Source organism: Phyllostomus hastatus, unplaced genomic scaffold (assembly GCF_019186645.2).
Source record: "Phyllostomus hastatus isolate PE091 unplaced genomic scaffold, TTU_PhHast_1.1 phas_contig_34, whole genome shotgun sequence".
In the NCBI taxonomy this organism is placed as follows: Eukaryota; Metazoa; Chordata; class Mammalia; order Chiroptera; family Phyllostomidae; genus Phyllostomus; species Phyllostomus hastatus.
This window is the reverse complement of record NW_025333857.1, coordinates 4,894,183-4,921,663: the sequence shown is the minus strand read 5'-3', so window position 1 is coordinate 4,921,663 and position 27,481 is coordinate 4,894,183. Positions and strand designations below refer to the sequence as shown.

The following is a 27,481-nucleotide window of genomic DNA, read 5'->3' as shown; positions in this document are numbered from 1 at the left end:
ACAAATTATCTGATTTCAGCATAGTACAGGCAAATTTAGCATGTGTTGTGGAGAGCCCCAGCAATCCAAAGTAAAAAATACTGGGCAATATATTAAGAAATAACTCACACGATGTAATTTAATTTGGATAATTTGACATGCATAGGTCCCTATAAAAGATTCCTCTAAGTTGGGAAATGAAAAGTTACTGTATGTAAAGTAACATCATGGCCTCTGGAAACCAGCCAGTCTGCAAGACACTGGCTGACCAATTATCAGGGCCTTTGCCTTGTCATTCCAATACAGGGTGGGGCAAAAGTAGCTTTACAGTCCTTTGTATAGAAAACAACACAATTATCATAAAATAACAATACAAGAATAAACTGTTCCATGTACTCACAACTGTAAACCTATTTCCCCCCCGTATATTATTGATCACAAGCATAGAATAAATATACTATATGGATGTTACATATATATATATATATATATATATATATATATGTAGTCTATCAAGTTTAGAATATCTAAAGAATATATGTTTAAGGGAAACTAACTCCCTTAGATTTAGAAAAAGGATTAAAAGCAAAGCGTACCCACCTGCTCAGCATTCTTTCCCTTACAATTTTCACTTTCTGTGAACTCACTGAAAATTTGAAGACATTCCTTCACAGTGCCATCAGAGTCAGAAGTGCCATCTTCAGTGAGCTCCTTATTGAAATCAAATTCTGATGCAGAGATTTGGGGTTGGGTTCGTGAACAATGACATTCAGTTTCTTCTTTCTGAGTATCATAAACTATTTTCACATGTGTTTTGCTCTTTGGATAACTTTCATTATGCTTTTCATTCTGTCTATCCTTGTCACTGAGAGACGCACGAGGTACACTTTCTTCTGAAATACATATGTACTTTTTATCACCACCAAAGCTTTCCAACTTAGAAATAGTTTTTCTTAAACACCATACAAGTTTACATTATTTTTAATGTTCAGTGAGGTTTTAATTAGTGATTTTAGTGGTTCTAATTTGTTACAGTCATCATTTATATAGTTAGTTGGTTTTGTGTATTTTTTCCTCTTCTGTGCATCTAATTTGAAGATATCTCTCCTCCTAGGATGGTATATGGACCCTTTCCTCCATATTCTGATGTTTGAAGCCTCTAAATAGTTTAGCTTTCTTGGAAGTAGGCGTCTATCTACCTCTTGTATCACACAGTCATCTTCATCAGAATCTTGAACATTTGTTTTAATTTTTGTCCCTGAAATAGGTCTTTGGTTCTCCAGGACGTGTGGAAATTTTCAGTTCCAGATTTTTCAGGGGGCAGAAGTGCTGAGTTTCAGGCTCATCCTGTTTGGCTTTAGATGCCCCTAGCAGGCCCGTAGAATAATTGAGCAAAGGATCATATTCAAAGTCAGTTGTTGGACATTTGTGGTCCATCCCATACTTTCCAGGCTCTCTTTATTCTTCGATGGTTCACTACACTTTTCCTTTAGAACCAGGCTATTTTCAGGAAAATCATGTCTCACATTTGAGTCACTCAATGAGACCGTAGGGCTTCACAATAGATCCTCAAGCAGTAAACTCAGAAAGCCTCTTCTGCTTTGACTTCAGTCCTGACTGACTCTATTTCTTTGTTGATTCATTCCAATTCTGCCACAGCTGTGTCTAGTATTGTCAATGGCAGGTGAGTTTTGTTTTATCCTTAAAAATCACATAACATAAAATGCAAACTCCAGGATATCCTGGACAAGTATTTCCTATCATTAGCTCTTCTAAACGCAGCTTTAAATGCAGGGAGTGGTACTAATTGATCGAAGTTCTTGGAAAGAAAATGAGAAATCAATGACTCACTGTTTAAGCCTTTCAAATGTCTAGCTTTTCCCCTAATAAAGTACATTTGTGCCTTATTACTAGGGTGATGTATTACTTAGTATACATCAGTGAGACAGTGCACATCTATACATAATTATTAAACTGTGTCAAATGTGACATAATTTGGATACACATTATTCACCTTATTATTTACCAAACAATGACAATTTGGAAACAATTCAAATTGCTAAATGCTTCTTACACTGAACTATTATTCAAAGCAGCAGACTTTACTTACTTTAGTTGGCCCTAACATTCTAAGGTCCCTGATGTTCTACAGAATGTTTCAAACACAAAATAAAAGATATGGCCCCACCAACAACCATAAAGAATCAACAAATAAAACTAAACTCCAGAGCAGCTGGATCCACACTTGGAGGGAAAACCAAGCTGACAACAAGAGATAAGGCTGGCAGTGCTGGCTGCTCACAACACCTGGAAGCTCCTTTCTTTTCACTAAGGAAATCACACCTCTTCCTTCTTTCCAAGATACACTTTCCTGTATCAGTTATGGCATAATTTACACACTTTCTCCTTCTTCCAAACAAGAAATTTCAGATATGAGACATGGTCCAAATTACACTTCTTAGAACTCTGACTTTATTTTAGATGTCTCATGTGTTTGGATAACATACACGTGCTTCCTCTTTATACAGTGAGCTTTCTCCTGGCTCCACAGCCTTTTAACTTATCACTCATTGTCTGCTAAGAAACTATCTCCATTAAAACCCAGAACAAATTGTATGATAAGGTGAATGGCATTTTGATGGAGGAGAGAGAAGGGAAAGAGCGGGCATAGGGATAATTATCCTAGGATTCAAACATAAACTCCTGGATCTAATATCTCCTTAAATAAACTTGGAAAGGGGAGTAAACTCTGGATAACCAGTCAGAACTGCTTTTTGGCAAAAGCTGGGTTTTATTTGGTTGCCATGATTCAGAGAGAGCTGTTTGTGCTCTGGGGATGCAATTGAAAAAAAAAAGTGATACTTTCCCTTTACTTCACAAGGTAATATTTCTTTTGCTCCATCGGAAGCTAGATTTGGAGGGCTAATTCTGAAGTTGGAAGGCACATGTGGAATCTTCGCTCAGGCTAGAGGTGATTGGACACAGCTCCTTTTGATTTGTAATCATTCCTTGCCCAACCTGGGTCCCACGCCAATGCTTTTCACCAGAGTGCAGTAAACCCCTGACAATAATTTCATACTGGGATTTGTAACAGGGAAAAGGAGAAAACCCCATGAGACCATGCACATGCATCTTACAACCAGCAAACCTGTGCACACGTTCTAGGATTCTGAGCGCTACCCCTCTTCCCCATCCATACATATCCACACATATCCACCTGATACTTGTCCCCCGAATCCTTCCAGTTGAAACTAATTCATAAAAGGGAAAAAATATCCCCATTCCATTGGTCTCCTTTGTAAATTGAAATAGTCTTGGGATGACTAGCCTCCTGAACCCCTTAAAACTTGAATTAGTCTTTGAGATGCTTTGCTTTGCTTTCAATAGAACACAATAAGCCTGGATGCTTGGGGGACAGGCCCTTCAGCTCTGGAACACTCGAGGAGGTCCATGAATCCCCTTCTAAGAAATTATGTGCTGAGACCCCTTCTTCTTTTCTTTTCTTTTGAAACACATTATCTCAAATGTTTATGGATACTTTAGAAATGGAAAAAAATCTTTTTTTCTTATTGTTTGCTCAGTGAGAATAGCCCCAATGATGTTTAAAATCCTCATGCAAGGATATGTTTATTGATTTTAGAGATGGAATGATGGGGGGCTCTGCCCGCAGAACTCCCCAGTCGTTGTGGATTAGAATAAAAATGCCCAATGTGTGGTTTGCTTGGGGAGGAAATGTGACCAGTCCCTCAAAGGGAAAAGGTCCCAAACACCTTCTTCCCTGCATTTTTTTGAGTTCAGCTCACAGGGAGATACATAGTACACACATAGATACACACATAAAGCTCATCAACCAATGCTCAAAATGCTACTGACATCATTTACAGATAATAGTTAAAGAAACACAGGGATTGTCTCTGGTCAGGATTGGCTTTAGCTTAAGTGTCTGTTTCATAGCAGCAGGGCAGAGCAGGTCTCAGAGGAAATAATGTATATTCTTTCTCTGGCCAGATTCACCCCTGGGAGTCGTCTGTTCCAGTACAAGGTCACAGCTGCCGCTGGCATAGTTCCCAGGCTGAGTCAGGCAGGGAGAGCAAAGCAGCCAAGAGACTAGGAAACTTTTTCAGAAAGACTGAGGACTCAGGCTATGACAAAGCTAAGGGGTGAGGGTCTTTCTGGCTCTTCTCTGAAGACCTCTAAGTCCTTTCCTGATGGCCCTTTGCAACAATGCCTGTCTTAGGTTGTCCCTTCTCCTTTGAGGGATCTTACATGTCATCAGCTAACCAGTCATCTACTCGGGGCCAAGCAGGGAGAAGTGAGGGAGGCAGGGACTGCGTTCCTGCCAGGAGGTAATGTTCTGTCTCCTTAGTGGCTCATGTCCCCAAGGCCTTTTCACTCAACTCTAGCTGTGAGACAAAGGCTACAGTCCCTAAAACCAGGCAGGATGGCTCCCAACAACAGAGGGTGGGAGAGAAGAACTGATGTGAGAGAAAAACATCAATCAGTTGTCTCCCATATGCATGCCCCAACTGGGGATGGAACTGGCAACTTACGTATGTGTCCTGCCCAGAGACTGAACCTGCAACCTTTTGGTATTCGGGATGACATTCTAACCAACTAAGCCACTGAGTCAGAGCAGCCTTGATGACTTTTAAACAATTCAAGACTGCTGGGAGTCTCTAATATTAATTTAGTTTCATCTCTTGATATGACACAACTGTTTTGCCAGTAAAACATAAACAGGTGTATTCTTTTTGTTTTGGTGGGTGGGAAGGTGTGTTAAGTTGTGGTGATCACCCTGAAAGTCCTCAAAATGCCCTCGAGTAAGGTAAAAGATAAATATCTATTATGGTCACATTTAAAAATGAAACAACCTAGACTTAATACTATTCATAAGTCACTTTCTAGGATTATTTTTACCTGATGAGTTTTCCACACTTTAAATTATTTTATTTTTCCATTCAATAATTTTTATAGATGAATTTTATTGAATATGTCCTCTCTTCAAGACACCAGAAAAATGCGAATGCCTCAGCAGTTTCCAAATCATGCCATTAATATGATTCACAAAGAAAGATACTTTTTTAATGACAAAAAAATTAAAGTCCCCTATTCATCATTGGTGACTTCCTCACTCTGAAGGCTCAGTCTTCATCTGAGACTGTGGAAATCGCATCCATTGTTTTAGATTTTGTGCCCAAAACCGTGCTGCTGCCACCACTCCTAGAAAAAGATGAATCTGATATGCCTTCTGCTGGGTGAAAATAGGACAGGTTTGCCAGCTGCGGGTTGATGGCATACTCGCGTTCATGCTTCTTTATAAAACTGAAAAATGAAAACATATGTCAAGAATTGTTTTAGATTGTGTATGTTTGCAGCACAACCCCAAAAAGCATCACAAAAATCAAAACAGTGTATGAATTCTGTCCAATATATCAGTTACTTGGTATAATACTATGTAAATGAATGAAAACTGTTAGACCCTAAGCAGATGTGCTACTGAGAATGAGACAGATGAGCCCTTTTGTTCAAGGCTATGAAAAAAGGATGCATATCCAGATTCTCTATATTCTTTCCAGTTAATTAGGGCAATTTCTTGTTCTAGAATCAGGGGTGTCCAGTAGGCAACCCGAGGGCCGCATGTGTCCCAAGATGGCTGTGAATGCGGCCCAACACAAAATTGTAAATTTACTTACAACACTGAGTTTATTTGTGATTATGTGTCAAAATTATGTGTTTACTGTGTGGCCCAGAGACACCAAAAGATTGTACTCCTGTATCTAGATGCTTATTTAAAATATTAGGAAATGTTCAAGAGGGATATTCTGTAAGAGACAGTGTATTTTTCTTTCTGAATAGGGGAAATGGAGCCAACTGAATGCCTTCTAGATACATTTGAAAGTTATGTTTTCCTGACAGTCAGAGACATGGGTAAGACCATGTATGTTGTAGAGACTCCAGAGGTCTGTAGACTTACCTTGTTTTCAGTTTGTATAGCAGGGAACTAGATACTGCCAGGAGGATGACGAAAAGGCAGAGGGTCATCAATGAAATGCCCAGCATTAATTTTAACTTGTTATCCTGCTGCTCTACCCCTTCCTCTTCATTTGTAGCATTAAAATCAGAGCCTAAGAGGAAAGAAAGACAATGCAATGGAAAAGAGTAATTGTGTTTGTCCAGCATATTTTTTTCTGGAGGAGTAAGGGTTGCAAAGCCAATGCAGAAAGACCCTCACCCTCTTGAGTACTCACTGCTCACTCCCCTACCCACAGGCAATGCAAAGGAGAAGGATCTAGGTTACCTGCTGCAGCCAAGTACCTTATTTAGTTTAACTTTCACAGAAACCTTGTAAAAACTGTCCTCAGCTCCAGTTTACAGATTGACAGAAGGTTATGAATTTTCCCATGACACAGAGCTATTAGGTGGCAAAATCTGGTTTCAAACACAGGTTACCAATATGTGTATGTAGCAGACTTCCTCCCTAATAAAAACCAGTTCAAAACTCTAAAGAGATTACTATTAAAAATGTGAATTTACACACATTGTTCAAGAGAGAAAGATACAATTAGACTCTTGGGAAATGCATTGATTTTTCTTTTAAGCTGATATGATGGTGTATCAGATGCTTTCTCCATGAGACTGAAGAACTGAACTTGCCATTTTATTACTGAGATCAAACCTCATGTATTTGATGTTAAAGGAAGAAACTAAAACTTATTTAACTTTCTAAAATAAGTTATATAATAAAAATTATGTCTGGATCCAGAGATGTCAAAAGTCTTTTTATGAAATCTATTAATGAAAATATATCTTTACTGTCAAATTTTATATTTTTAAAATATATGTCAGACTTAATGGACATTTATTTAATGATAGTTTTAAATACTTTAAATGATAATGTTAATATTTCTCCCCTCTCCCCCAACATCCTTGAAGAGTTTCAAGGGTGTTCCTTTTCTTCTAGGTAATGCTGTTTTTGGTAATAAGCAATGACAAGCTCCCATGTCTGTATGCTCTGATTTTTTAAAATAGTAATTGTTAAAGTGGAGTGAAATGTGTACAGTTGTCAAAGAATATCATCTTGACTTTGAGGCAGATTATTTTGGGAATAAGCAAATAATGTTAAAATGGGCTGTTCTCCTGAATTGCTTTGCGACTTTTTAAAAAGGTTTTGGAAAGAACGCATGTTTGTTGAGGTGATGGGCAAAACCAGAGAAGGATTTGGGATTCCTTCCCACTGGAAATTACAAAAACTCTAATGGCAAGTTTGAACAGGGTCTCTCTGTAAGCCTTGGTTTTCTCACCTGTAAAATGGAGATAATACCAACTTCATGGAGCTGCTGTGAGGATTAACATAATGTATGTAAAGCACTGGCTATGCGATTAAAAATCAATTATGCTCAATTTAATTACTTAAAAAGAAAAAATTTTTCTCAAGTGTCCCAGGATCTGTCATTCCATGTCTAGCTCTCCTAAGACAAAGATGTCTCACTCCCCTTTTTTGAAGCTCTGCAAGGCACGTGGTGGCGGCCCATGTCGAGTAATACAGCGCGGAACTGACGGGCCAGGCCTTCCATGCAGCACCAGAGGCTATTTCTTTCTCAGTGGTTTATTCGCAAAACAGAAGTTTGAGGAAAAGTGATATATTACCTTGTCATGAAATTTCCATCCAGATCAGGAGTTCTTTCATGCATATAAATATGATTAATCCATTAATGAAAATTTTTGCATTCAGCAGCAGGAATTCTCTTTCATTGCTGGCTAGAATGCAACACAGTGTAGCCACTTTGGAAGATAGTTCGGTTGTTTCTTACAAAGCTAAACAGAGTCTTACTATACAATCCAGCCAGCACAATCCTTGGTTATTTCAAATGAGTTGAAAATTTGTGTCCTCACAAAACCTACATCTGAATGTTTATACATGTATTTATATTGCTGAAACTTGGAAGCAATCAAATGACCTCTAGCAGGTGACTGGATAAACTGGTACCTCTCCATACAGTGGAATATTATTCAGTGGTGAAAAGACATGGACTACCAAGCCATGGGAATCTATAGAGGGATCTTACGTGCATGTCACTAAGCAAAAGAAGCCAGTCTGAAAAGACTACATAATGTATATGTATTCCGAAATATATGACATTCTGGGAAAGGCAAAACTATGGAGACATGAAAATTTCAGTAGTTGCCAGAAGCAGGGCTGAGGAATACAAGGATCAAGGGAGCTCAGAGGGTTTTTAGGGCAGGAATGCTATTCTTTGTGATACTACAGTGGTGGACACATGATATTTCCATTAATCAAAACCCATAGGTTTGACTGGAATTGAACAACAACAACAAAATAAAAACCGTAATTGTGCAACAATAAAAAAATTTAAAAAAACACATTTGTATAACACAAAAAGTGGACCCTAATGTAAACTGTGAACTTTAGTTAATAATACAGTATTAATATTGGTTCACAAATTATAAATACTGAACCACACCAGTATAAGGTGGTAATAAGGGGAAACTGAGCACAGGGAATATATGAGAACTCTCTTTAATTTCTGCTCAATTTTCCTAAAACTACTCTAAATGCAGAGTCTATCAATTAAAGAAACAAACTGTATTCTATATTTTATTCACTTGCCCACTCCTCTATTTGGTTCATCTGCTTCAGGAACATAAGTTATAAAACAGGAAGACAGAAATAGTAGAATGCAATATGGTAACCGGAGAACAGGCTTAACAACCATAACTTTCCTAAAATGGTAAATGTCCTCTGCTTCAGTCAGCCACCACCCTGCCCACACACATACACCTTACCAGAAACACAGTGTCACTGTGCAGACACTACCTGTGTGCAAGTATTTATGTTCTCATTTAATTGAAGTATTTTGTTCTTACTTGGAACTGGTTGAAATAATTGATCTTTTGCTTCTTCATTCCCCTTTGTTTCATTTAAAGCTGTTAAAACAGTAAATTGGTGTTATGGTAAACAAAATTCACTTACTAAAATTGTGTGTGTGTGTGTGTGTGTGTGTGTATAATATATACAGTTTACTCTCATTATTTATGGTAGATGTTTTTATAATCCCAGGGGAAATAGAGGGTTAGTCGGGTTCCTGTGAGGTCACAACATTTTCATCAAACAATCAATACAAAACCTTGTTTTATGTGTGCTTATGTTTAAAGATATTTTATTTCAGTATATATTGCTGATCCATTAAATTGCACTCACAGTCAACAAGCACTCTAGCTTCCGCCTAAATAAAGCTCACCTGACACACACTTTCTCCATGAGGTGCATACATCACAGCTGTCTTGTCCTATGAAACACTAACTAGTATCTAATGCCACACTTAGGGGACATTTTAAAGAGCAATACCACCAACAGAAAATACATGTAGCACTAAATAGATTACAAAAATGACACTTATTTACAATATGAGAACTGAAAAAAAAGAAGGCAGAATGTTGCCTTTTTCTACCTCAGCTGCAAATGTTAGTAATAGGCAATTAAAATGTTTGGCTGCTCTGAGCATGTCTGCATGTAACTTGGAAAGTGCTTCAGGTATTAATTTGGGGGGCTACAAATAAACCTTAGGTGTTGGTAAATTTCCAAATACAGAATATGCAAATAATGAAAGTCAACTGGATATGGTATATATTTTACATTTGTAATACATACACATATATGTGTGATATATTTATACATGCATTTACATTACATTTACATATACATATGTTGTGCATATACACATATGATATTCACATTACATTTATAATGTATACTTGTATATTTATGATACATACATTAATTTTATGCTTGCATGTGTTTTGATATTTACTTTGCCTTTATTCCTGCATTTCGATGTGCTTTTGTGCTCCAAACACAAAGAGGGACTATATTGGGCAAGATCCTTATTTAAAATTTTTAATCATAAATAAATTGATTGTAAACTGATAAGCTGTAGAAACATAAAATTAGTTGTGGGAGAATTAGAAGCAAAGCACTTGATTGACATTCTGGATTTGTTCTGCTTTTGTTATTACATGCCATGATGGCAGCAAAATGTTGACATTAATTGCTAGTATTAGAACTATTGACACAGATCTTGGCTTTTTTACATAAGACTTTAGTACAACAAAACATTTTCCCAGTTACCTAACTACTATGAGTTTACCTTTAGCTAACATTGTCCAAAATGCAGGCTCATTTGGACCCTGGGTTGAATCTGTTTGAAAAAAACAAAATAGAACAGGATGACAAAATAAGGTAATTTGGCTTTAGTAAATTTGTGATAGAACATTCATTCACTCATTTGTTAGTTTAGACATTTAATAGTTAAACCCTGAGCTTGTACTATGTGCCAGACCCTATGGTTGGTACTGAAGTTACAGAAATGAACAAGACAGTTTTAACACTCAAGGAACACTCTCGACTTTGAAAGCAGTAAGAATCACTGTAAATTATGTTGCAGGATAATGATGGCTTTGAAGGGAACACACAGGCAGTATGCATGGAGGGACAAAAATCAACTTGCAAAAGTTGGATACCCTTCAGAAGGGAGATGATGCTTCAGTACAGGTGCATAGGACTAGGAATTGTTTGCCAGGCAACAAGGGGAAACAGTGGTCGTTCCACTGTGAGCAAACTCAAAATCATGAGCAGGATGTGTAAGCTCTTAAACTTCTGGTGGTCTAGAAGGAAGAATGTGGATTAGGCATGTGACCAGAGATGAGAGTGAAAAGTTCTTTAATGCAGGTCATTTCAGACTTGAACGCCTAGTTAGAAGTTAGAGTGTAATCCCATATTTAAGTAGTGAGACTTATATTTTTACTCATGTAATGATATGCTCTAGGCATGCCCACAGTGTTTAACTTTAAATTTTTGAATATTTTTTCCTCAGAGGGTTCTTTATCCTTTTTTTCTTCATTTACTTCTAGTAAATTAAAACTTCAGTGTAAATTACTAGATATTAAAGAAGGGAGATAGATACCAGGATGATCAGATTTCTATTTTTAAATATATCAAAGACACTGAATAGGTTTTTATTTTTATTTTTAGTAGCATTAAAGATGCAAATGAATTTACAGTAATCATATTGGGAACATACTTGTATTGCATGAACTGGAGAAAATAGAGTTTCATGTAACAACATGTTCATTGTCCTCAATTATACCACTCATTCAAGCCATCCTGGGTTGCTATGGTTTCACAAATACCTTATAAGGGACAATACTCTTGGCAGGAAAGTCAAATGATGATTTTGATTTTGCAACCTCTTACTCCCACCCACCCACCCCAAATAATCTTCGGAAACACTAATAATTGACTCATGCAGAGAAAAGTTTATTCCTTAAGTAGGTAGAAATTTTTATGTAATTATTAAAAGTTATATTATAATGTATTACATATTTATATAAAATAAACTTATACCTATATTTATGTTAACTATAGGTGTAAGTATAAATCAAATACATTTTATTAAAATAAAATTGTATCATAAAAAGAGCTTACTTTGTATGCCTTGTCATATAATCTGAAAATTGACCCTTAAATTTTCAGTTTAAAAGATTTTAGAGTGATTTTAAATTGTAGCAGTACAAGTTCTTTAAGCATGCAATTATGTTATGAACTACTCAGAGTAGTGAAACAACTTAAATTATTACTCATATTATGATATGCTCCAGGTATGACTACAGTGTAGAAACTTTAATACTTTGAAATCTGTTTTTAGAATGATCTTCACTGGATTTTCCAGAAGGTGGTGTAGTTGTTTCATTGACGAGTTTATCTAGGAAAAGGGATAATGGATTATCAGCATGTAGAAACATGGACTCAACATTTATTATTTGGCATGTATTTAAGCTAAAAAGTGGAATAAAGAAAAGGAGAAAAAAAAACAGAGAAAGATGTTGACAATTTTTTTAGATAAAGGAGGTGAAAGAAAAAATAAAGTTTTTGCCTGAGGTACGATTCATATGCCTATAATATATGCAAGAAAGAGGAAAAGCCGGGATTGGGGGGGACAAGCTCCCCTTGGAGGTAAGAAAGACCCATTGGGTTAGATACTTTGTCTCCGACCATCCCTGCACAGACCTTCAAATGATACTGTCAGCCCAGGACAGTTTGGTTGCTGTTAGCATAAAGACAAGAAAAAGGAGGCAACATCAGTTTCCATGTGAATTGGAAACATATTCGTGTTTACTACCGAAAACGGGGTTATGGAAACAAGGATTTGGGACCACAAGTCGAGGATCTTCAGGCCTGATTTAGTACGTATTTCAGTCTGTAATGTGTCCATCTGGAGGTACGTCAGTGAAAGAGTATCTGGGGACAGCTGTGACTGGAGGACCGTATTTCGCCCCATGAAATTGGCCTGTAATTTCAGTTAACTTTGCTTATTACAGGGTTCAACAATGTCCGATATGCAGTACAGGCAATCCCACCAGAGGCAGAGTTCAACAGAGAGGCAGAGTGAATTCAGACCGAGTCTACCCACGAAACTGCAGCATGAAAGGGTGGACAAGAGAATGTTACCAGAGTTGACATCGACTCAGGCAGGACTAGAACAATTGGTCAGAAACCCTTAGGTTCTGCATGCAATCCTCTTATGCCATATTGGGGAAGACTGTCTGGATTGCTTCAGCTACTTTCCCTCAGAATTTCAGGGACTGAAGGAATTGTTATTCAGAATTATTCTGGAGATTCCACTCTCCTTGGGGGCTTCCTCCTCTAGAATGTCCCATCCACATCAGCATGTCTCCCACTGTCAGAGCCCCATTTAACATGGCAGCAACGGATCCCAATCCAACTTTCTCTGACAATCTTTTGGGGACATGAACTGTGGGAACAGAAGTTAGGGTTTGGGAATAATTTCCATGGGTCCTCAAAAATCCATCTCCTAAGGAGATGGTGTGTTTCTTAAACAGACTCTTTATGTCTTGTCCCAAACAACTCAAGATGTTTGCTTGTACAAGCAAAATTCCCATGAGTTACCTGTCTAATTAATGTATGCCCTTGAAATGTCCCAGTGTTTGAAACTGCTCAAAATATTCCATTATTATCAAGTAGCTGTACTAATAATTAGGCTTACTGAGTCTGTCTTTTACCAATTAAAATCTCCATTGCCAGAAACACACCAAAGTAAAAGATGTGTTATATGTATTTTGGAGACTTTTACTGGCCTCCAAATTCATCTATCAAGTAGTTAGGCTTGGTGGAAAGGTAAAAAAAGGAAATAACATTTGGAGCTGAGCGTATAAAGTAGAGAGCAGTAAAAATATGTGTCTAAGAAAGACATATAATTTTTTTAGTCCTAAATTAAGTTTTATTTTCATGCAAACCAAAAATATGAGCCTAAGAAATATAAGAACCTCCTTGCCTTCTGAATTTATCAGTACAATAGACATGGAGTCTCCTTATTTAGGAACTAAGACTTCTGACATTAGCTCCTCTTAAAATCTTTTTTCTATGCAATATTCTGTATTGCTGTTTTGAAATCTTGCTTTAAGGGCTTTTCATATTTTCAGTGTTGCATTTCAGTACTTACAGTTTCTTAGAGCAAACCTCAGATCAGTTGTTGCTTTCACAGATATTTCAGACTGGGTGCCATTTGGAGTTTGTGTTGTGAACACATCTAAAATCATAAGACAAAAGTTTGCAGCTGCTAGCTAAGTTTACACCTTTTGTTCTTTTACATTTTTGTCCATCTGATTTAAAACAAAATAAAACAAAACATATGCAATGACTAATTGCAGGAAAAGAATAATAAGGTATTTGGGACATCCTTCATATATAAAATAAGGAAGTAGGACAAAGTTTAAAAACACAATTCATGAAGAAAAGAGCTAAATTAGTATCTTTTTGCTAATGACTTTCTGAGAAGAAATTATTGAGGACTTTATGGAAAAACATATTGAAGTGCAAAATTAGTTCTGAAGTATATTTGTAGATGTATAATATTTTCACATCTACATTTGATAATGAATTCACATTATCAAAAAGTCAAGTAAGAAGCATTCATTTGCCCTTGAATCTTGTTAAACTACGGAACAGTTCAGCTTAAAGCATATATTTTCAATACAACCAAGGTTTCCTATGTACATTCACATTTAAATATGTACATAAAGGATCCTGCTCTTAAGAGTTGTCAGTGAGGTTGATTATAATTCAAAATTAATGGGCATATTCACCTAACCAGAGTCAAATAAATGAGAAAAAGATGGCTGACTATATATATATATATATATATATATATATATATATATATCCTTTTTCCAAAATCTCATAAAATGACAGAAAATTTTATATATACATGAATGTATATATGTATATGTATTCAAAACATATGTATATAAGTATTACTCTCAGAACACACACACACACACATACAACTGTGTTGTTAATGTATCATAATTTTTTAAGAAGTTTTTGAGCTAGATCTATGGAGAAAAAAAGAAAATTTCAGCCTACTATTCATGTGGTATTTTGCAAGGAATGACAGAACAAAGAAACATAAAGGTAGCAATTGACTGAATTTCAAATGAGAATTTAGATTATATTAAGTGTGAATTTTGCATCGTAGGGAATTGATGTTTGACATTTGGTGATTCTCCTTAAAAAAAAAAACACATTTTATGCCATATATAAAAATAACTGGATTTAAGTTAAGAGTAAAAATATAAAACAAAAAAGTAGGAAAATAATTTTTTTAAAGATTTTATTTATTCATTTTTAGAGAGAGAAGGGAGGGAGGGGGAGAGAGAGAGAGAGAGAGAGAGAGAGAAAGAGAGAGAGAGAGAGAGAAACACATCAATGTGCGGTTGCTGGGGGTTATGGCCTGCAACCCAGGAATGTACCCTGGCTGGGAATCGAACCTGGGACACTTTGGTTCCCAGCCCGTGCTCAATCCACTGAGCTATGCCAGCCAGGGCAAAAATAATTTAATATGTAATTGATTAAGGCTTTTCTAAGCATGATACAAAATATAGAAGTTATAGAGGAATTAATAAAAAATTGATTTTATAAAGTTTAAAATTTTCTGTGTGACTAAGATACCAAAACAGGTTTAAAAATAAGCAATAGCCTGAGAAAAAGATACTTGTTACTTTTACCATAGAGATTAATATACCAAATATAAAGGAGCCCCTACATATAAATGAAAATACAATCTAATAGCAAAATGGGCCAAAGATAAAAACAGACAAACCACAGAAATATAAATTAAATGCCCAATAAGTACAGAGAAAAATATTCAACTGCACAAATAATTGGGGTCCAAATTAAAACCACTAATGAAATTTCTCACTTCTTCACAAAATATCATTAACAGTATTTATTGTAGGTGAGATTATGGAGCATTCTCAGGGGATACAAATTGGTAGGTATAATTTGGTGATATCTATCAATATTTTAAAGGATTTATTCTTTGTTCAGCAATCCCAAAATTTGACATATCCAAAAAGAGATATACCCGAGAGTATATGAGAAGAGCATTCAAGGAAGAAGCTTCCCATAATTTAATTCTTTATAAGACAGTGGATAAATTATGGAACATCACTTTATGCAATATTATATGTCCATTAAAAATAATGAGGTAGATGTGAAAAGAATTCCAGAGTTGTGAAATGAGAAGAGTCAGTCATAACACAATTCTTTACTATGATTCCATTTATGTTTTTTTAAATGCTGGTATTAATTTTTATATATATTTTTAAATTTTATTTATTTATTTTTAGAGAGAGGGGAAAGGAAGGAGACAGAGGGAGAGAAACATCAATGTGTGGTTGCCTCTCTCGCACCCCCTACTGGAGACCTGGCTGGCAACCCAGGCATGTGCCCTGACTGGGAATTGAAACTGTGACCTTTTGGTTCACAGAGCAGTGCTCAATCCACTGAGCCACACCAGCCAGGGCCCATTTATATTTTTATATAAATATGTGTGTGTGTAAGAAATATTTTTTCTTTAATCAAAGTAACCATCAATCTATTGATTTATTTACCCTCTAGTTACTTCAGATAGAGTTTTTCCCTGAAAAGGAAATGATTGAACTGTTTGGCACACAGTAGAAACAGCCCAATTCAACACCACTCCTGTCTGCCTTCTTGGTATCTATGAAACCTGGGCATTGACCTCTCTGAGCACTAGAGTTGTTTATTTCCACATATAAAAAAGGGATAACAATTCATCCAAAAAAAATACAAATTGACTATAGTTTTCAAAGGACTTGAGTGTATATGTATTTCTAATTTTTCTTTGATTAATGTTAATAAAGAACCCAGAATAATTAGATTTAATCTTAATTTAAAATAATTTTAACAAGAGTTTCTTATTAAATTTTTACTTTTTAGAATGGTAGACCTTATAAGAACATGGAAAGAAAACCTATATGAGGAGGGTGAATGAACTTTAATAGTCCTCCCACACACCTCAAAGTCATGTTGTTATGGGTTGAAATTTGTCCCTCCATCCTCCACAACATATGCTGAAGTCTTAACCCCCCCAAACCTTGAATATGACCTGATTTGGGAATAGGGTCATTTAAGATATAATTAGGTAAGGTGAAGTCACACTGGATTAGGGTGGGCTCCTAATCTGAGATAAATGGTATTTTTAGGAGAAGAGGGAAATTTGGACACAGAGACACAGGAGGAATGCAGCATGAAAATGAGTTGGAGATTGGAGTTCTGCTGCTGCAGCCAAGGAATGCCTGTAGCTACCAGAAACTGGAAGAGGCAAGGAAAGACCCTCCCCTAAAGGCTTTGGAGAGAGCATGGTGGAGTAAAAACTTTGATTCTGAATTTCTGGCCTCTGGAATTGTGAGAGAATAAGTTTCTGCAGCTTTGAGCCACCCGTTTGTGTTACTTCGTTTATCAGCCCTAGGAAATTCATATACAACTCCAAATAAATTTTGGTTAACTTGCCACAGAATTAAGTCAATTGTTATGCATGTGAATAAATAACCATAATGCTATAATGAAGCCTATGGTGACTATGGGCAATTACCAAGAGAACCTTGTAAAACTTCATAACATGTCATGAAAAAGTTGCAGAAAATAAAAATTTCATTTTACATACTGAAACATCTATAAGGTAAATTACTATTTAAGAAGTAGAAAAAATAATATGATTATAGTTTTTTTAAAAAGTTAAATCAAACCAATATAATCAGCTTTTATATATGTATTGCTATTCACTTTAAAGACTTACATTGTTTTGTATCTGTAAAATGATGGTCATTTTTTTCATTATCAGTAACATTATCCTTAATTTCTTCCTCATTATTTTCTTCATCAATTATAGGTACCATATCAGACTCTGAAAAAAAAATATGACACACTGTAGATTCAGTGCATGTTCACTTCTTTTACTACTTGATTTTCTAACCACATTCTTTTCATAAAAAATTTGAGGCAGAGATTTCAATTCTAAATGATACCACATTTCTACATATTTCCTTTGTTATCCCACAGAAGATTGTTATATATCAGTTTTCTAGGACAACTGGTCACCTTTCTTGTGTTATGTCTGTGAAAGCTTTAAATGCTTACTCACCTTTGTTATTGGAAGTCATACCACTAATGCCTGAGGAAAATACCCCAAATAAAAAAGTAAATAACATAAAATTCATTGGGATGACAGGATCACTAGTGAACTGTGTCTCTTCAGCGTTGCCTTTCTGTTGTCCAGCAAGTGCTGGAACGGCTGGGAAATTGTGACATCACCACCAGCGTGAAAGAATGCTGGGAGCAGTTTCCAAACGCTTGTGACTCAGGCAGATGTCTGCTTTATTGTTGGTGTTATCATGGCCTTTAGTTTAAAAAATAAACCATTATAAATTTTCTTCAAAAGTTAAAAAATGTGTTTTCATGGTTCCAGAGTTTTATTCAATTAAAAAATATTTTTCAATTATTTTTCTATATATAATTCAACATTATTTTTCAATATGTAATTTAATATTATAATACTCTCAGATGCACAACTTGGGAGTTAGACATTTATGTGACTTATGAAATGATCCTTGAGGTCTCCTAGATTTAAAAAAAAATAATTTTCAATATATGTTATTAATTCTGCTGTTAGAGTTCTCATTTTTTCTCCCTTTTATTCCCCTCCACCTTGCAAATTTCATCAGCATCCCACCTTAGTTCATGTCCATGTGTTGTACATTTCCTATACTATTCTTAAGCTCCCCCTGTCTGTTTTGTACCTACCATTTTTTCACTCTTTTTTAAAGTATATTTTATTGATTATGCTCTTACAATTGTCCCAATTTATTTCTCCCCTTTTCCCCCATCTGTCCTGCACCACATACCTACCCTCTAGTGTTCATCCCCCTTAGTTCATGCCCATGGGTTGTACATATAAGTTCTTTGGCTTCTCTGTTTTCTATACTATTCTTAACCTCCCTCTGTCTATATCGTACTGACCATTTATGCTTCTTATTCCCTGTACCTTTTTCTCCCCACATTCTCCCCCTTCCACCTCCCTGATAATAACCCTCCATGTGATCTCCATTTCTGTGATTCTTTTCCTGTTCTAGTGGTTTGCTTAGTTTTTGTTTTTGTTTTTTGGGGGGGTTCAGTTGTTGATAGTTGTCATTTTACTGTTTATAGTTTTTTATCTTCTTCTTAGATAAGTCCCTTTAACATTTCATATAATAAGGGCTTGGAGATGATGATAATAAGGGCTTCCTTTACCTTGATCTTATCTGGGAAGCAATTTATCTGCCCATTCTAAATGATAGCTTTTTTGGGTAGAGTAATATTGGATGTAGGTCCTTGCCTTTCATGACTTGGAATACTTCTCTCCAGTCCCTTATGGCCTGCAAGTTTTCCTTTGAGAAATCAGCTAACAGTCTTATGGGAACTTCTTTGTAGGTAACTGTCTCCTTTTCTCTTGCTGCTTTTAATATTTTCTCCATAACTTTCATCTTGGGTAATGTAATTATGATGTGCCTTGGTGTGTTCCTCCTTGGGTCCAACTTCTTTGGGACTCTGTGAGCTTTCTGGACTTCCTGGAAGTCTATTTCCTTCATTAGATTGGAGAAGTTTTCCTTCATTATTTTTTCAAATAAGTTTTTAATTTCTTGCTCTTCCTCTTCTCCTGGCAGCCCTATGATTCAGATGTTGGAATATTTAAAGTTGTCCCAGAGGCTCCTAAGCCTCTCATTTTTTTTTTTTGACTTCTTATTTCTTGGATGTTTATTTTTTCCTTTTGTTTCAAATCTGTTTCAAATCTTTTGATTTGAAACCTGGTTTCCTTCCCTTTGCTATTAGTTCCCTGTATATTTTGCTTTATTTAACTTTGGGTTGTCTTCATTTCTTCCTTCATTTTGTGACCAAGCTCAAACATTTCTGTGAGCATCCTGATTACCAATGTTTTGAACTCTGCATTAGACAGGTTGTCTAGTTCCTTGTTGCTTAGCTCTTTTTTTTGAGTTTTGATATGCTTTCATTTGGCCCATATTTCTTTGTCTCAGCACACTAGTCTTGGTGAATGTTTCTTTAACTCCTTGGTTGTTGGAGTTCCATGCAGTTTGATTTTATGGCACTTCTGGCCAAGATGTAGGCATAGGTAGGTAGAAACACTTTACTTCTTCACACAACCAAAAGGATAACAACCAATTAAAAATAATAAACAGCCAGAAGTGCCAGAAAATTAAAAAAAATTAATATTTTTGACAGTAGAATGAGAATGAACTTTTTTAGTTTTCAGAGCATTGCAATATTATATGCTTTTTTAGATAACTGAAATGAAACTGTTTGTTAAAAACTCATCAGAGACACCAAGATCAATCCAAATGTCCTGCAAGTTCTGGTTCATGGGCTATTTAAACTACAATTCTTTAGGAAAAGTTTTTTTGAAACTTACCTTTTTGGGGGTGTTTATTTATAAAACATAAAATATTTGTTTTGCTTCAAATTTTTTTCAGTGAAACCCATCTTTTACTTCACATAGAGATTGAGAAAGTTATCTACTATTTAGTCAAAAGAGGACATTCATATAGATAATGTTATCCATATATTTCTCATAATAACACCTACAATAATCAATAAAGGCAAGAAATCAAATGGACACCATCACTAATATTGCTGTCTATGATATTAAAGGATCAACTAAGTTTCTTAATTTAAATTATTATTGATGAATGGTCTCTCAGTATTAGAGAACATTTATAACTAAAATGACACAAGCATTGGTTTAATAAAAAGCATAAATTTAAAAAGACATGAAAGTTTTTTCAGTGTAATAAAGGTTCATTGTTGGGATGTAATAAATTATGTCCAACTTGGTCTCTATATATCTGATGAATTACAGAATGAACTTGAAGGAAGTCTAATAGCATAAAGGGATAGGGGGAAGCAGAGAGGACTTGAATACTTAAATATAATGGAAGCTTGGTTTCTCACTGTCAAAGGAGAGAGTTATAGATATGTAAACAAGTGTTGGCCTAACATTAAAGGTAACCAGATGTAAATGTGTGTATGCATATAAATGCATGTATTACATACACATACACACTCGTGCATACAATAATTACTTCTCTGTCCACTGGGAGGACATGATGATGGCGATATGCTAATTCAATGAACATATCTAGTTCCCAGATGTTGGTATGTGATTATTATTCTCCACTAAAAGGAACTAGGAATTCTTGGTGAATGGTTGGTTCCAGGGCTGGGGCAGGGACACCTGAAGATGAATATATAGAACAATGAGTATCAAGAACCTAAAAAAATGTTCCCATGCTTTAAGTTGGAAATTCCACTTCTAGGAAATTCTCTAAATGAAATAATCATGAATGCTAGAAAAGTTTTAGTCCATGGCTAAGATGAACACATAGGTAGATACACTTTCCCTCTTCATACAACCAAAAGAAGGACGACAACAACTTTAAAAACAAAAAATAACCAGAACTGCCAGAAAGTTGGATTGTATGGAAGTTCGACAACCAAGGAGTTAAAGAAGAAACATTCATCCAGACTGGTAGGAAGGCCAGAGATGGGCAGCCAGGTTGGAGAGAACTTTGGCAAGGTGGCAGCTGGGGGATCAGGATGGGTGAGTCAGTGGCTGGCAGGTTGGGCGAGTAGGGGCTGGTGGACTGGGTGGTCCTATGTTTGCATGTGGATAAACCAGGAGGAACAACTGAGAAGCAAGACAGACTGTACAACCCAAGGTTCCAGCGCAGGGAAATAAAGCCTCAAAACCTCTAACTGTAAAAACCTGTGGGGTGTGTGGTGGTGGGAGAAACTTCCATCCTCACAGGAGACTTTGTTGGAGAGACACACAGGGTCCTGGAATGTACACAAACCCACCCACCAAGGAGTCAGCACTAGAGGGGACCAATTTGCTCGTGGGTAGTGGAGGAAGTGACTGAAAGCCAGACGAAAGCCAAGCAAACAGCATTATTCCCTCTTGGACCCCTCCCCTGCATGCAGAACCACAATGCAGCAATGGGTTTCACAGCCCTGGTGAATTCCTAAGGCTCTGCCCCTTACTACACAACAGGCACACCGAGAAAAAAAAATAGGGCCCAAATGAAAGAACAGATCAAACCTGCAAAAGCAGAACTAAGCAATGAAGAGATAGCCAACTTATCAGATGCGGAGTTTGAAACACTGGTAGTCAGGATGGTTACAGAAATGGTTGAGTATGGTTGCAAAACAGAGGAAGAAGTGGAAGTATGCAAAGTGAAATAAAGGAAAATGTATAGGGAGCCAACAGTGATGGGAAGGAAACCAGGACTCAAATAAATGGTTTGGAGCAGAAGAAATAAACATCCAAGAAATAAGAATTCCCCCCCTCCACAAAAATAAATAAATAAATAAATAAATAAATAAATAAATAAATAAGAGGCTTAGAAACCTCCAGGGCAACTTTAAATGTTCCAATGTCTGAATCATAGGGGTGCCAGAAGAAGAGGAAGAGCAAAAAATTGAAAACTTATTTGAACAAATGATGGAGAACTTCCACAGTCTGGCAAAGGAAATAGACTTTAAGGAAATCTGGGAAGCTCAGAGAGCCCCAAAGAAGCTGGACCTAAGGAGGAACACACCAAGACACATCATAATTAAGTTACCCAAGATTAAAGAGGAGAGAATCTTTAAAAAAGCAAGGGTAAAGGAGATAGTCACCTACATAGGAGTGCCCATAAGACTATCAGCTGATTTCTCAAAAGAAACCTTGCAGTCAAGAAGGGGCTGGAAAGAAGTATTCCAAGTCATGAAAGGCAAGGACCTACAACCAAGATTACTCTATCCAGCAAAGCTATCATTTAGAATGGAAGGGTAGGTAATGTGCTTCCCAGATAAGATCAAGGTAAAGGAGTTCATCATCTCCAAGCCCTTATTATATGAAATGTTAAAGGGACTTGTCTAAGAAAAAGATCAAAAACACAAACAGTAAAATGACAAGAAACTCACAACTATAAACAACCAAACCTAAAAAAAACAAAAACTAAGACAAAATCAAACTATGAAAACAACTAGAACAGGAACAGAATCACAGAAATAGAGATCACATGCAGGGTTATCAGTGGGAAGGGTTGGGGGAAGGTACAGGCAATAAGAAACATAAATGGTAGGTACAAAATAGACTGGGGAAGGTTAAGAATAGCATGGGAAATTCAGAAACGAAAGAACTTATATGTATGACCCATGGACATGAACCAAAGTAGGGAAAATGATGGTGTGAGGGAGGTACAAGGAGAGGGAAATAAAGGGAGAATAAAAATGGGTTAATGGTAATAGCATAATCAATAAAAAATATTTTAAAAAATAAAATTTTAGTCCAAAATGTGCTCATTACTTCATTGTTTATAATAAGAAAAATTTGAAAAAACCTAAATAACAAATAAGATAATTGACCAAAACTGTTATGAATATTCACTAAATTAGATGTTGAATAGATGTTAAAGTTAAGTTTATGAGAATACTTTTATTAAATGTTAAATTATAAATGCAACATCTAGATCCAGTATAAGTACAGCTTTTAGCTGGCCCTTCACTGCTGTCTTCTAGAACTTCCACGTTTCATGTACCCCAGTATGTATGGGTGCCTTGAGATGGGGTTGGCATTTTTGCTGCTTTAAGACCTTGACTTCCCTGCTCTCAAATACTCTCTGTTCTACAAGATTTATGCCATGTAGCCATACCACTCTTTATCACCCCACCTGCCACTATCACCTTTTGTCATTCTCTATACCTGTCCTAATTCACTGAAGACTCCTGTACCGGTTTCCCACTATTCTTCTCATTTCCAGGTCTTACACCTCCTAGAGAAGTTCATTGGCCACATAGGCAATGCATCCAACTTCTTGGTCTCTCAGGTTGACATCCTGATGCCAACACTCTTTTCTTCTAATATAATTTAACAATCCAAAGCCATGCACTTGGACATCATTATCATACTTTACAGTTCCAGGATATGTTTATTGATTGGAGAGGAATGGAGAGAGAAGAAGAGATGTAAGAGAGAAATATCAATCGTTGACTCCTGTATACACCCAGACTGGGGATTGAACCGGTAACCTAGCTAGGTATGTGCTCTGACTAGGAATTGAGCCCACATGGGCTGAACTCATGCTTTTTAATATATATATATTTCCTCCTAACCTTGATTTGGTTCTAACAATCCATAAGTATCCCTGCTCCTACTCAGACACCCTTCGCACCTTGCTTGAGTTCTGACACCCTACTCTGGGCCACCAGGGCTCCCTTTACCCCACCCAGGCACAAATGACTCCTGGGTTTGACCTTACAAAAGGCTTTGGGATGAAAATTTTCAGGAAGGTGAAGGTGGAAATAACAATGTAGATACTTCAAGATTCAGTGGACTCAGAGACATTCAGAACTTCTGAACACTCCTTTCTCTTTCTTCTCAGTAACCACCCTTGCCACACATCCTGTTCTAATTCCTTTCTCCCCTGCCTTATATATTCTCATTCACTTTGGAGTGATGATCAGTGTCCACATTTTCTAAAAGGTCAATGACTCTAGTCTTTTAAGTAAGATTAGAGGCCTCAAAATAGCCACTGAAATTAAGTGATTTGCCCCTCAGAAAAGTGAGAATGTGAAGGTCACTTTCAAATGTAACTGGGAGCTTGGGAAGTGACCAAAGCTGACTGAATGAACAAGTTATCATAATATTTAGACTTATTTCATTTGATCTTTAGCCCATCTTATCCCAGAGAGGATTTTTAAAAGTTTATAAGAGGTACAGGAAATAACTGGATAGCATAAATAAAATGCAAAGGGGGGTAGGTTAGAAAAGTAAGTGCAGGTTCCCAGTTAAGCAGAAATAAGCTTAAAAATGCAATTGCAAACTCCCATGATCATGTTCAAGGTTGGCATAGAATTAGGTCTATCCTTCATAGCAAACAAAAGGGAGAATCTTGTCAGTTACATGACCCATGGTGTTAAGAAAAATAAGGAACTCTTTCTTGTAGGATGAACACCTATTCTTGACATTGGAAGCAGATAGGCTCGTTTTTCTGTGTGATCTGACCCCTGCTTAACTCTTCAGCTGCATCTGTGCCACCTGCTGCCTCTCTTGCTAGGGTCCTAGCCAAACTCTTTAAGTCCCTTAAACAAAACACACCGCACCTGTTCCTCCCTAAGGGTCTTTTGCCATGTTGCTCCTTTGCTTGGAGTGCTCTTTTCCTTCTATGTGCCTGGCTAAGTCCAGATAAAACTGAAGGTATAAGCCTAGGTATCGACTCCCCCAGGGATGCCTTTTCAGACCCAAGGCTAGGTCAAGGTCTTTTTTTTTTTTATAGTACCTTGGGCTTATCCTTAGAAGACTCATCACAATCATAAGAAATTTTTGCCTGTTTTTTTTTTCTTCCCAGAAGTCTATGCTTGCTAGAATATAAACACTATAAGACTCTTTATATCTTGTTTATTGCTGTATGCCCAGACCCTAGCACATAGTAGGTGCTAAAATAAATGTTACAAAATTTGTGATGGGCTCATTAATGAATTTTCTAGGTGTGGGAGTCTCCGTCTGGCAGACTACTCCAGGCTGTCTTGGATGAAATGTGTCTTCCAAGACATGATCTGCCTGGGGAGAGAATGCTGGCTTGTTTCTCAGAGAAAAAGAGCCTCAAACACCTCTTTCCCTGCATATTTATTGAGTTCAGATCACACAGATACATATTATGCATGTAAAGCTCATTAATCAATGTCCAAAAAGCTACAGTCATGAAAAACTGACATCATCTACAGATAATAATTGAAGAAACACAGGGATTGTCCCTGGTCAGGGTCAGTGAGATATGCTGATGCCAGAAGGTTGTTGAAGTGTGTATCATGAAGTAGGGAGTTTCACTCCCTACACTTTGAGCACAAACATCTAGTTCATACCAACAGGGCTATCGAGAAAGCCTCAAAGGAAACAATGCACATTCTTTCTCTGGCCAGATTGCCCCCAGGAGCTGTCCGTTCCAGTACAAGGCCGAAGCTGCCTCTGTCATTGTTTTCAGGCTGAGTCAGGCAAGGGGAGCAAAGAAGCCAATAGATTAGGAGACTGCTTACAGATAGAATGAGGACTCAGGCTATGACAAAACTGAGGAGTGAGGGTTTTTCTGCCCTTTCTCTATAGTCCCTTAAGTCCTTCCCTGATGGCTCTTTTTGTGACTGTGCCTGGCTTAGGTTGTCCCTCCCTTGAGGGATCTTACCTGTCATTTACTAACCAGCCATCTTTCATGGCCAAGCGGGGGGGGGGGGGGGCGGTAAGGGAGGCAGGGGCTGTGCTCCTGCCAGGACGATTGGTTCTGTCTCCTTAGTGGCTCATGGCCCCAAGACCTTTTCACTCAGCACTAGTCATGGGACTCTTTTGTCTGTTAATGAGGCTATAGTCCATGAAACCAGGCAGGATGGCTCCCAGAATCTATGACTGATTCTAATAACAATCCATCTTACAAGCTGAAGGCCTAAGTAATTTAGGCACTAAGTTTGAAGTGTTGGCAAAAGGCCATCCTAACACAGACTCCTGGGGGAATGTGCTGTGGATCTGGTCAGAGGGACAGGATTATGCCATCCTGTCCCTCTTCCACCATGGGACAGAGAGAGCCTGGAAATGGACACCTGGACATGGCTCTTCTAGACCTGTCCATTCTGCTTCTCAAGGCTTTCCTTTCACACAGTGAAAGCATCAGAAGAGAGAGATCAGTCAACATAAAACCACAGATGTATAGTGTATTCTTCACACTCACATCACTCTACACAACAGGTCTGCAGAACCCAAGAAGTCCTGAGAACATCACCTCTTTAATACAAAAGCAGTTCTTTCTCTTATGGTCTGATCCTTTATCTGTTACACAAACCCCTCCCAAATACCTCCCTGACAGTTTCGCTCTGCACTGACTTACTGTTCACTTTGCATGTATGCACTTTTCCACATGATAATATACTTTGAAAAATGAGAAAGTTTCCTATTGTCAGGGTAACCAAAGGGAGTGCTTGCTCAGTTGAAGCTCCAGAGACCACAGACTCCTGCTTGACTCTTGGCTCTCCTCACTTATGTAATTGCAAGTAGGTCAATTTTCTGCAGTTTTCTGTTCTTTTGCTCCATGACCTAATAACAAATAGTCATTTACTTTATAAATGCCTATAACTCAATTCTATGCATTCTCTTCTTCCAATGTAAGAAATGCCCCTCAAGATTAACACTGCAGAATGGTTGTTCCAGCTACACTCAGGAAAGCCTAACTAACACTTACCTTGTCCTGATTCCAGCAAATCATATGAGCATCTAGCTACTTGCAAGCTGCTATATCCCCTCACTGGTATCATGAAAGGGTCTATACTAGGAGATACAGTAGTTTCCCTTATCCACCACAGTTTTGCTTTCTGCAATTTCAGTTACTTGTGGTCTACTATGGTCCAAAAATATTAAATGGAGAATTTCAGAATAAACAATTCATAAGCTTTAAGTTGTACTCTATTCTGAGTGACATGATGAAATCTTACACTGTCTGTGGAGGATGTGAATCATCTCTTTGTCCAGTGTATCCACACTGCATACACCACCTGCCCATTAGTCACTCAGCACTGTCTCAGTTGTCTGAGTGACCACCACCATATTGTGGTGCTTGTGTTGAAGTAACCCGTTTTACTTCATAATGGCCCCAAAGCCATTCACATAACCTTTACTATGGTATATTGTGATCATTGTTTTATTTTATTATTAGTTGTTATTAATCTTTTACTGTGCTTAATTTATAAATTAAACTTTATTGTAGGTATTATATGTAGGAGAAATCATAGTATACACTATAGGGTTTGGTACTATCTGTGGTTTCAGGCAACTGCTGGGGGTCTTAGAACATATCCCCCATAGATAAGGGGAGACCATTGCACTAGTCTTTCCTGGAAGACTAAGTCTGTTTATTATCAAAATTATTTTTTGGGTGACTGGAAGGTGTGACTCCCCCTGAATCAAAGAGCACAAGCATTCCTGAACCTGTGACCGCTCTTCTCACACGGGCAGAGACTGGGCTGCCTCGGCCA

At 37.1% G+C, this 27,481-nt stretch overlaps 1 protein-coding gene across 1 annotated transcript; it reads right to left on the bottom strand.

The window, feature by feature from the left end:
- Positions 1-5,088: 5,088 nt before the first annotated feature.
- EQTN (equatorin) lies at positions 5,089-17,541 on the bottom strand. The gene is made up of 7 exons (XM_045840468.1): positions 17,523-17,541; positions 17,178-17,285; positions 13,518-13,604; positions 10,146-10,196; positions 8,866-8,925; positions 5,954-6,104; positions 5,089-5,301 (listed from the first exon to the last, which is right to left on the bottom strand). The coding sequence occupies exons 1-7, from the start codon at positions 17,539-17,541 to the stop codon at positions 5,121-5,123; spliced, it is 657 nt and encodes a 218-aa protein (XP_045696424.1). The 3' UTR covers positions 5,089-5,120.
- Between the last annotated feature and the right edge of the window lie 9,940 nt (positions 17,542-27,481).

Coding starts and splice junctions, on each gene's coding strand:
- EQTN (XM_045840468.1), bottom strand. Junction 13,605..17,177: donor TTTTACAGATACAAAACAAT/GTAAGTCTTTAA, acceptor TTATGATTTTAG/ATGTGTTCACAACACAAACT. Junction 6,105..8,865: donor ATTATTTCAACCAGTTCCAA/GTAAGAACAAAA, acceptor CTTTCCTCTTAG/GCTCTGATTTTAATGCTACA.